The 12634-nt window shown below is 30.1% G+C and overlaps 1 protein-coding gene across 2 annotated transcripts in view; it reads right to left on the reverse strand.

Moving 5' to 3' along the window:
* Cd2ap (CD2 associated protein) overlaps positions 1-12634 on the reverse strand; it is a 97157-nt gene that overhangs the window by 14165 nt on the left and 70358 nt on the right. For both annotated transcript variants that reach the window (XM_013355819.4, XM_005318598.5), the window contains 2 exons: positions 7456-7618; positions 6748-6890 (listed from right to left, as the gene is read on the reverse strand). In XM_013355819.4, coding sequence (XP_013211273.2) covers positions 6748-6890; positions 7456-7618 — 306 coding nt within the window. The remainder of the gene's footprint in view (positions 1-6747; positions 6891-7455; positions 7619-12634) is intronic.

A 12634-nucleotide genomic window follows, 5' to 3' on the forward strand; every position in this document is an offset into this window, starting at 1 on the left:
GGTAAGTCATACCTCTGAAAGAATGGTATGCATTACCTTGCCTTTTCCTAGATAATCCATAAAATCATGCTAAAGAAGTAGTTGTAACTCTGAAGCCCAGGTATCTATACATAATAAAAGAATCCTACCAGTAATTCCTGGTACTTCCATTGTTACTTGTTACTGGTTTAACCCAGATTCCAAGCCAGGGATATTAACCACAGCCAAATGGCAGCAGATATCCTAATTTTCCAGGCCTGGATTTTTTTTCTCCCCTTTAGCATTTGCCTGGATGGTTATAATACTTTGTTAGATACTACGATGTTGCAACAGTGATTTGTTATTGCTTAAAATATTCATCATCACCCTCAATGTTTAATTCATCAAATTTCATATGAAAATAATTTTTAAAATTTTGTTTTAAGGAATAAGTGACACAAATGTAAGGCAAAAAAAGAGGCATCACTGTTTGGCAATATGTATTTTAAAATTGGAAGCAATGGTTGACTACTGCTAATGTTTTTCTATAGATTACACTGTGTGTTCTCTCTTTGATCAAGTCACTAAGATAATGTATCACAACAGACACTGCAATATATTAAGGTTAATTTTTTAGTCTCTTGGTGACTGTAACTATATAACAAGTCATAGCAAGAAATAAAGACTGCAGTGGAAAATGTATTATATGATCTAAAAAAGGTGTAATTTAAATATATACTTATATAAAGGTCATTCTATCTGTAAATAATTGTTTTGTTTTGCTTTGGTGGTACTGGGGATTGAACCTAAGGGTACCCTATCATGGCACTACAACCTAACCCTTTTTATTTTGAGACAAGATTTCACTAAATTGGTAGACTGTCTTCAAAGTTGAAATCCTTATGCCTCAGCCACCCAAGTAGCTGGGATTACAGGTGGATGCTGTCTATATATTTGTAAATATCTTGAAAAAGAATCAGTATTTTTTAAAAAGTATATTAAGAATAGGATACGGTTGGTTAAAAATTTCTTTTTACACTGACAAATGTACACTGATAGCCCACAAAACACTTTGAAAAATAAAAATCAATCATTTTGGCCTATAAAGATTATTTTCAAATGCATATTTAAGCAACTTGTAGAAAGAAAACAGAGAAACATGGAAGAAATTAAAAGAAATGAAAACAAAGGGTAAATAAACGTAGATTTACAAAATACACCATGCTTATATAATAGGCCTTCCAAATGTCCAGTTTGGGGGCTACAACACCAAGACAATTTCACCATTCTAAAACTCTCTCAGGTTCTCCATTTATGCCATTATGTTAGTAATACAGAACAGTGCACATTTTTGACTCATAATATATCTAAATGATTTTAAGTTTACTTAAAAGTCATAACAATGAATTTACACTATACAAATGGCACAAAAGGCATGACCATAACTTAACTCTTGTAATTACACCTCGTCACTCTGACAACTACTTGTGCTTTTGCATGTTGGTAGGAAGATATGGAACGTTTTTAAAAAGCCAAGTGAAATCTCCAATTTTAGGAGCAAATAACCTGATTTTTATGGTTGCCAAGGTTTGAAAATTTTTAAAAATCTTTTGTTACAGGAATATTTTAGGCTGTAATCAAGAAAAAATTTTCCTAAATGAACTTCATTTTATTTTAAAATGGAAAACCAAAAGGGTTAGAATAAATAGACAGACAGACATGTACACTTTCAGTAAAATTATAAAGAAAAAAAATCAATGTGCACCACCTATTTATACTGAATGTACTATTTTGATTTCTTTTATAAGTTGTTATCTTACCAAAATGGAGAAGGGTAGGATAATTTCCTGACACGTAAGAAGGGAAACATGGCAAACAGGCTAGGAAACAAAATCTGGAAAGAAAAGTCAAGGATAGGAATGTCTAGAAAAAAGACTAAACCAAAAAAATTATTTCACAAAGCAGGAAAAAGGAACAGTTGTAGAATGAATAGAAGCATTTCAATGTTTAGCATATAGCTACTGCAGGTTATGTAAACTTACACAAGATATGTATTAGATAGATTTCTGGGTCATTCAAAAGAAAAAGTTAAGATTAGTATTAATATCAATACACATTAAACTAGAAAGAAGCCTTGTTTTATTACTCACTAAAAAAATAAAGATAGTTTTTAAAAGGATGGCACAATACTTTAAGAGGCCAGTTTTATAAATCAATGTTAACATCTCATAAAATAATTGCAACTAAAATTAAATCACCTTTCAGTCAGTCAATTCTAGTCTTTGGTGTATACAGAAATTACAATAAAGGAGGCAACTTTAATCCTATGATATTATAAAATAAAAATGACAAATATTATTTTAAAAATATCTCACTATAAAAATTCAATACAACCTTTAATATATCTTCATACATAAATAAAAATTTACCAAGGCCTTAATCAGTTTTACTTTCTATAATATAATCGAGGAAACTATTATTAGAAACTAATATTTTTAATCCTTGTTTAGATAAGAGACTCACTTTTGATAGCATCCTCTACTCAATAAGAACCTTATTATAAAAATCCCACCATAAATTCTTTCTGAAAGAAAGAAATCAGTTAATATTTGGAAAGTAATTCACACAAAAAGAGACAAAGTATAAAATAAAATGGAAAGGAGAGAATGCTTCCTTATTCCATAAACTGCTTTGGGAATGAAGAACTTATGTTTTCTAAAATTTCATTTTTTAAATGTATTTTTATTAGTGAATTTTACATAATCATGGGGTTCATTGTGACATATTCATATATCCACATAATAAAATTTGATCAATTTCCTTCTCTAGTACCTGCTCTTCCCTCTCCTCCTACCTTCCCCTGATTGCCTTCCTCTACTACACTGGTCTCCCTTCTATAACATTTCATTTTAATCCTGGAAGAACTTATCAAAAAAAATCAAAAAAGATAAAATACTACACTGTAAGGGTAACTCATCAGCTGTAATAGCTATGTTAGTACTAAAGTCTAGTATTTTAAAATAATTTACTTCTCAGAAAATTTATTATTGTAGAAGTATTTTAGAAAAATTCATTATTTTAAAAATATGTGGACCTTGTGAACTTTATAAATGACTAGCAGTGTCAGTAAGATTTTCCTTAAACTAATTTTTAATATAGTGTTTGAAAAAATGAAAAAAAATCCCACTAAAATATAGTTCCTAGTAGCCCTGTAATTTGTAGTGCTATATAATATATGAGAACATACAAGGGGGAACTCAGTTATATCATGCCATTAAAAAGGAGTAAAGAAAATATTATTCTAGGAGTGACTTTCTTACATGTACAAAAGTCAGAATCTGTGTGTATATCTATATATAATTAGTATTATACATAAAGACATAAATGTTTATATGTAGTTTTATATAAACAGGACAATTTTATGTGATAATAAAATGAGGGCCATATGTCTTTTATAAATTAAAGATGAAACAAATTTCCATACCAGGTGTTCTAATGGGTATTAGTAGATGTACTGAATCATAAAATGTTAGCTAAGTAAGAAAACAGATTTTGAGGAGAAACTTATCAATAATAAAACCCACTTTTTTAAAATAGCAAAGTCAGTATACATTATACTATATCATTTCTACTATATCTTTTACTTCAAATTATTACTTTAACTGAAAATGTCAATAAGCTGGTTTCATGTTTTACATTTTCTGTAACTTATGAATTAGTTTTATGCATTATTCTTAAAAGGTATATCTTCAAACTAAGTAGAAAATATGAAGTTTACATAAACCTAATGCCAAATTTAAAGCTGTACTTGAACTAAAACAATTTTTTAAGAAGTGTTAATAACTCACAGAAGAGTTAGAACAATACTTTTATATTTCAAGCACAGATATAATATTCCTAATCCAAAACCCCAAAATCAAATACGCTAAAAAAAATCAACTTTTTAATGAGCATCATCAGCATGATGCCACTTACAAGTAGAAATTTCTGCAGGAGACTTCATGTAATGGGTCACAGCCAAAACACGGATTTATTGATAATACTGTACAAAATTACTTCAAAGCTACATGTATAACAAATATTTGAAACATAAAAGAATCTTATAATTTGCTTTGGTTCCCATCCCCAAGATATCTATCTCATTATATACATGTCCCTCCAAAATGAAATTCAAAATATTTCTAGTTCCAGACATTTTGGATAAGGGATTATGTATATGTAAATATCCTACTTGCCCGCCATCCCCTTGCCATGTCAAAATAAATAAATAAACTCTTAAGGCATTTCTTGTTTCAAACATTCTGGATAAGGGATATTTAACCTATACTAGGACCATATGACATTCTAATGGGGGGAAAATAGTATACAAGGAAAGAACTAATGTTTAGGACATAAGCTGTTTGCTACCTACAACTATGTCTTTTTTATTTTTTTGTATGAGATATCAAACCCAGAGGCCCATAACCACTGAGCCACATCACAGCCCTTTTATGTATATATTTATTTAGAGACAAGATTTCACTGAGTTGAGTTGCTTAGGGCCTTGCTAAATTGTTGAGGCCAACTCTGAACTCAGTGATAGCCCGCCTCAGATTCCAAAGCCACTGGTATTATAGGCCTTCAGTACCATGACCAACCAGCAACTCTTTTATCTTAGCATACTACCAGTATCTAAAAATATTTTCTGGGAATAAAGCAATTGCTTAGTAAACATTTGCTACTTAATATAAATTCAAATTCCCCAAATTTATATTTTCTAAACTTTGCAGGATTACAGTGTTTTATGCCAAAATTAGTTTTGTGAGCAAAATAGAAGACAGTTGCTTGGAAATTAGCTGCTAATTTTCTGATTTGTATAAGTCTTAGCATCTTTACATTATTTCCTTATTTATTAAAAAAAAATTTAAAAACAGAAATTAGAAATATTCAAACTCTATTCCACAAAGCCTCTTTCTTTAAAGAATAAATAACTACTATGTCAATGAGGCAAAAAATGGAACAAAAACAAAGTTAAAAACTAAAACTTTCCAATCTCCAACAGTTTGAAATAATTTTATATATATTATTTCCAACAGAAATGCAAAAAACAAAGTACGTTTGTTATTGAATATATTTACAAAAAGTCTTGGAAAAATGTGAAAATTAGTTTTATCTAAATTTTAAAAGATTTTTTCACTACTTTGAAATTAACTAAATAAAGCAAAAATTGATACAAATAACAACAACAACAACAAAAATACAGATTCTAAATGTCATTACTTTAATCCCCAAAAGACTCCACCAAAATTTAAGTATTTTCTGATCAAGAATGTAGAAAATTATGAAAATTCAAAGATAATACTAATAGTTTTTTTAACTTATTTTGAAAGTTAAAATTGTGTAAACAACCTTTTTTTTTTTCTTTAAGGATTATTTTTAGAAAACACTTTTCTGGCTATATTTTAAATCAAATGGAAAAACATGAGCTGACAAGAATCCATTTTTAACTACTAAGCTCCATAATAAAAAGATAAAGATTTTTAAAAAATACTTTTTTCATTTTTATTAAAATAGTAAATAAGTTAATTTTTACCAGATAAGAAATACTAAGTATATTTCAAGACTTTCTCAAACCTATAATCAACACCTCAATTACCAGAAACGAGTAATGAATACAGCATCATAAAGGGCAGTTAATATCCAAATAAATGGATTATAAAGTATTCAAAAGACTGAAAGGAGTTAACACTTAAGACAGAGGCTTTGCATTGGCAAACTGAAAAGACAGAAGAAAAATAAGATCACCTGGAAAAAAGTTTGAAATGTAAATATAATATAGTGGGGAAAAAAAATCTAAACATAACTGAACTTGAAGTTCATAAAATGTTAACATGGGAGCAAAAACAAATACATTAAGACATTAAGATTTTGTAAAAAGAATATTACAGAGCACTTTATAGAAAAGGGATTTAAAGAGTTCTCTTTTGATTTATGTAATTGTACATAGTTGATATGTCTATAGCTTACTGTTTAAATGTTAAATGGAGAAAAACTGCATCTGTTTCCTAGAGTTTACGTTGTAAAGATAAAATAAAAACATGAAAAAAGTGTTTTGAAAAATATAAAAAACTAAAAACTAATTTTGCAAGCACTATACAAAATAATAACCATTACCACAAATGATTCTGATTATATAAAGTTTTTAATAGAGACACCTTTATCAAGACGCCTGTTTCAAGTTTTTAATTTTTCAATTAATACAGTATAAAAAACGAGGAACATGTTTTTTAGTCAGTCCTAAAGCTTACAAAATAATATTTAGCAAAAAAAGTGACATGACTTCCTATATTGGAAAAAAAGTATCTCCAGATTAAGAGGAAATATCTAAAAAGTCTTATTAAATATAAGCTAGTTCGGCACTGAGAGCCTGTGTCATCTTATTTTTTTTAACTATTAAAACTAAATTGCACTTATAGGTGCCTGACTTAGGTAATATGGTCATTCTATTATAAAGGAAAGAAATAAAAGATGAATGAGCTTTTAACATGGATTTCAGTCTTTTGAACACTATGAAAACTTATTAATTCTGTATTATCATCAGTAGGAAACTCCTGATCAATAAGAACCATGAAGATCTGCCCATTTATCTTCTTTATTTTTATACTTTGGTTAATACATTTAAGAAAATTTCAATGAATTTCCACTATAACTATCTACACAGAAATTGCAATATACACTGCTTAGTTCCTAAAAACTGAGATTCCTTTGATTACTTCTTTTAATGTACTACCTACTTCCATGATGACTTACCTGTTTCTTTAGAACTTCTTGCTATAAATGAATCAAGGTCCACTGATTTTGGTCTAGGTGGCAACTGTTCAGATTCGGGCTTTGGTTTGGATACTGGCTCGGTTTCAAATTTTGATGAAACGGTAGAAACTTCTCCATTGATCCTGAAATGAGAAAAACAAACATACAAAATCACTTGAACTGAAAAACAACTTTTAAAAAAAACTGTGATTTGGTGCTGGGCATCTATAATCCCAGTGACTTGTAGCTGAGGCAGAAGGACTGTGAATTCAAAGCCAGCCTTAGCAACTTAGTGAGGCCTTAAGCAACTCAGCAAGACTCTGTCTCTAAATAAAATACAAAAACAAGTTGAGGATGTGGCTCAGTGGTTAAGCACCCCTGTGTTCAATCTCCAGTAACAAAAAAAAAAAAAAGGATTTGGTGACATTAAAGACTGTATAAACATAAGACAGATTGCTTTCTATTCTATAACACTATTTCCATAAAATTAAACCTACTACAGTAATGTTCACAATAAAATAAGAAATGTAAATATAGTTTGAGTGTATTCACCTACTGTGAGTATAACAATTAAGAACACTATTATAGTCTTTTGAGGAAATATAAACAATACTTTAAAAATTACTTTGAGATTTAAAAAGGCAATAGAGTTCAGTTAGGTCAAAGGCAGGTAAATCAATAAGTAATTTAAAATTAGGTAAAACTTACTTGGCTATAGGAGGTGGTGGGGGAACTGGTTTTTCAGGTCGCTTTGGGTAAACTGTTCCAGGAGATCTTAATAAATTATTGGCTTTGGTGGGTGGAGTAGGCTTCTTGGGTGGGACCTGTGGAGCAGCTGGTTTAGAAGGTTTCTGTTCCAGTGTTTTTTCATCTGAAGATTTAAAAATATTTAACAAGTTATTAACAATCAAAACTATTTAGGTTTCTCTATTTATTGCAACTACTGAAGGCAGCCATAGGCATGAACTCATTGTCTATAACCATATGTAAATGCATTATTTCATTTGTTTTAAAGTTACACTTTATTAAGCATCATGTAACTAAAAAAGTTTCCTTTAGTTGGGACAGAAATCATTAATAACCTTCTGATTAACAAATAATGCCTGCTTTTAATTATGTTCCCAGAATCCTCTGCTTTTAGGGGGTAATATTTTTTCTCAAATATACCACATATAATTTAACTACAAGCAGAAAATTATCTAGACTTGAGCCGGATTATTTTCTGAAATGGAAGTATAAGGAACTAAAAATAAAAAAGAACTGTAGTACATATAAAATTCTGATTTAAAAATCATAATGATGGCAAAGAAAAAAAAAAGATCAAATGCTAAGAAAAAGTGACACTAGGCCAATTAGCCACATGAAGGAATACAGGCCTGTACTAGGAATTTTATTAGCCCTGTTTCATGTAATAATTCCATCTGACAAATAAGAATATGCTGAATAAAGAATATTAAGAATAATTTCATGCCTTGTTAATAAAAATTTTATCACCAAAAAGGCATTGAACACTCTTTGGTGCTACATATACTTTTTCATGTACTAAGAATAAGTATTAAAAACTCACATATGTTCACATATAATTCAGATTCATGATACAACAAACAGTTAGAACGTATCATAAGGTACATTTCCAAAAATAAGAAACTATTTAGTGCAAAACTGAATGATTCTACCTCTTCTTTGAAGTTTATTTGGTCTTTGAAAAGACTATCAGAGGACCACAAACAATTTTATGAAATTTCCTATCAGTTAGAAATTGGTGATCACGAAACCTGAAGAAACACAACAGGGCATGGTAAAAACTCCTCCTTTAAAATTATAAGTTTCACCTCACAACAAAAAAATACAAAATACTATTGCCTCAGTCTTACCATTTACTTAATAACTCCCTTGGCTCTTGCGAAAAATATGAGTCCGTTGAAACTGATTATCATTTAGTACAAATATCTATTTTTATATGACCTCAAGACATAACAATGCATAAAAAATTATACCTAATTCTGACCCTAATCAAATAGAGCTTTCCTTGATATTTTAGAAAATATAAGAAAAACATTTTATAAAAAATAACCAGGAAAGGGATGGGGTATAGCTCAATGAGGGAGGGTTTTCTGGCAAGCACAGGATCCTAATGGTGGGGGAAAGAGGAAAGGGTGAAGGGATAAAGAAAAAATATCAAAGAAAAAATGTCAAAGGCTAAACAGAGTTCACTAATTTTTAACAGATTTACAAATAACTTGAAAATAGTTTTGTGTATAATTCCAAAACAACCTCCCCCCAAAAAAACAACCACACTTAATATTCATAGAAATCAAAACAAAGGAAAAGATTAATTATTCCTGGTATGTCCAAGACTATATTACTAATAATACAATGGCAATGTACTTGAGTACTTATGTTATTTTTGTTGTTGTTGAGGACATTAATATAACAAAAAAATCAATAATTTTAAAATGAAAAAGTCAGTACCATTTCATATATTTACAATGATATGCAACTTTACAGTTTTAAAACACTTCTATTACTCCAAAAGAACAGTTTGTTAATCTATTACTCACCATTCACCCCTCCATTTAATTCCTAACAATCAGTTATTTGCCTTCAAACTCTATGAATTTACCAATTCTGAATTATTTCTGACTTGTGAAATCATACAACATATAACCTTTTGTTCAAATTTAACATAACATTTTCGAGGTTCATCCTTATTGAAGCATTTATCAGTATTTCATTCCTTTTTGTGAATGAATAATAGTCCATTATATGTATATAACACAATCTGATATACCTTGAAGGACATTTTGATTGTTTCTATTAACATTCAGGTACAAGTATAAGTATACCTATTTTCAATTCTTTTGTCGGGTCATATAGTAATCCTACACTTAACTTTTTGAAGAATTATCAAACTTTGCTCACAACCACAAAAACATTTTATATTAGCATCAGCAATGTATACTCATTACTCCATGTCTTTGCCAACACATTATTTTCCTTTTTTTTTTTTTAATTATAGTTATCCTAGTGGGCATAAAGTGGCAGCTCGTTCATTGTGGTTTTGATTTACATTTCCCTGAAGATGTTAAATATCTTGGCCATGTGCTTTTCGGCTGTTTTTATATCTCCTTTAGGAAAATAATTATTTCAGTGTTTTTCTCACTTTCAATGTTTTTCTGTTGTTGAATTATAATATTTCTCTATATATTCCACATATAAATCTTTGTCAGATATGATTTGCAAATACTTTTTCATTCTAGAGGTTGTCTTTCCAATTTTAATAATGGCCTTTGATGCACAAAACTTTTAATTTTGATAAAGTCCAAGTTAATTTTTATTTGTTGAATGTGCTTTAGGTGTCAGATTGTATAAAGTACAAACAATTTCTGTTAATAATGCTCTGACATCAAATATGTAGAATTTATTCCCACAACCAGTACCAGCTAGCATCCTAAAATCCCACCTGGAACAGATCCCACAAACCAAGGACTCAGTCCTCTAGCACTACCTCCATTTCAGATGCCAACTGCAAGTCCAACCCTTTCATGCTCCCAAATAAATGGATATAAATTAGAGGTTCCTATGACCTCCTCCTCAAGTTTGATATTTGCTAGAATGGCTCACCTAACTCTGGAAGGCACTTTATTTCATATTTACCAATTTATTATAAAGGGTACAATTCAGAAACAGCCAGATAGATGAGATAATGTTACAGGGCAAGGTATGTGAAAAGAGGCACAGAGTTTCCATGCCTAGAATAGTGAATGGAAACACTTTTATATTGAAGGTTTCTCAAAAGGCTAGGCATGGAATTACCATATGACCCAGCTATGCCATTCCTAAAAAATTAAAGTCATCTTGCTATAGTGATACATGCATACCCATGTGCAGCACAGTTCACATTAGCCAAACTATGGAACCAGGCTAGGTGTCCATTAATGAATAAATGAATAAAGAAAATGTGATATATACACAAGGAGTTTTTATTCAACAACAACAACAATATAAAAGTGTTTCCATTGATTAACACTTTGCATTATTTACTAAGCTTTAGAGGTCCTACTGAGAAAGTCATTGCCTATGCCTATATGCTGAAATGTTGACCCTACATTTTCTCCTAGTTTCTTTTCTAATTCATGGATATTAGATCCATTTGAGTTTCTTTCTATGCAGAGTGAGAATTAAGGGTCTAGCTTAATTCTTTTACAGAAGGATAATCAGCACCATTTGTTAAAAAGGCTGCCTTTTTTGACAATATACGTTTATGTTTTGGCACCTTTATTGAAGATGAGATGACTACTGATATGTGGGTTTGTCTCTGTGTCTTCTATTCTCTACTACTGGTGTATGTGTTTGCTTTTATGCCAGTACCACAGAGTTTTTGGTAGTATAGCTCTGTGTTTATAATTCAAAGTCACACACTGTAACGCCTCGAGCATTGGTTTTTTGGCTTATTTCTTTGGCTATTTTGGATCTTTTATTCTTCCAAATGAATTTTAGGACAACTTTTTCTAGTTCTGTAAAGAATATCATTGGTATTTTGATGGGGATTGCATTGAATCCATGTATTGCTTTTGGTAATATGGTCATTTTAACAATATTAATTCTGCTTATCCAGGAACATGAAAGGTGTTTCCATCTTCTCAATTTTTCTTCAGTTTCTTTCTTCAATGTTTTATAGTTTTCATTTTAAAGGTCTTTCACCTCATTGGTTAGATTAATTCCTAAGACCCTTGTTTTTTTTTTTTTTTTTTAAAGCTATTGTGAATGAAATCGTTTTCCTGATTTTTTCTCAACAGGATATATTATTGGTATATAGGAAAGCTATTAATTTTTGTATATTGATTTTGTACCTGCTACTTTGCCAAATTTATTAGCTCTATTAGTATTTTGATGAAATTCTTTAGGTATATGATCATATTATTTACAAACAGTGATAATTTGACCTCTTCCTTTTCTATTTTTATCCCTTTTACTTCTTTCTCTTGCCTAACTGCTCTGGCTACAATTTCTCGTACTATTATTAAATAGGAGTGGTGAACATGAACATCCTAGTAGCAGATTTTAAAGAAAATGCTTTCACTTTTTCCCCACTTACCATGAGGTTGACTTTGGGTTTTCATATATAGCCTTTATGATGTTGAAGTAGGTTCCTCCTATCCCTAGTTTCTTCAGTATTTTTTATCATGAATGGGTGCTGAATTTTGTCAAAGGCCTTCTCTGCATCTATTGAGATGACTAAGTGATTTCTGTCTTTAATTCTATTTTTGTGATAAATTTCATTCATTGATTTACATATATTAAACCATTCTTGCATCTCTGAAATAAAACCAACTTGGTCGTGGTGTACAATCTTCTTAACATATTGTTTAATATGATTTGCTAATATTTTATTAACTATTTTACACCTAAGTGTGATACTGGCTTCACAGAGCACATTTGGAACTGTTCCATCCCTTTCTATTTCATGGAAATATCTGAGGAATATTGGCATTAGTTCCTCTTTAAAAGTTTGGTAGAATTCAGCTGAGAATCATTCTAGTCCTGGGCTTTTCTTTGTTGGAAGTTTTTTTATTACTACTTCTATTGCATTGCTAGTTATGGGATTTTAACTTTCCATCTCCTTTTGTTTCAGTTTTAGCCAGTCATATTTGTCTAGAAATATAGCCATTTCTTCTAGATTTTCCAACTTATTGGAGTATAACTTTTCAAAAGAGCCCCAATAATCCGCTGGATTTCTGCAAAGTCTGTGGAAATTTCTCTTTTTTCATCTTTCATTTTGTTAATTTGGGTTTTCTTTTTCTTTTGGGTAAGGGCTTATCAATCTATTGATCTTTTCAAAAAACCAACTGTTTGATCAATATTTTGTATTACTTTTCATTCTAAA

The sequence above is a fragment of the Ictidomys tridecemlineatus genome, chromosome 8 (assembly GCF_052094955.1).
Source record: "Ictidomys tridecemlineatus isolate mIctTri1 chromosome 8, mIctTri1.hap1, whole genome shotgun sequence".
Taxonomy (NCBI): Eukaryota; Metazoa; Chordata; class Mammalia; order Rodentia; family Sciuridae; genus Ictidomys; species Ictidomys tridecemlineatus.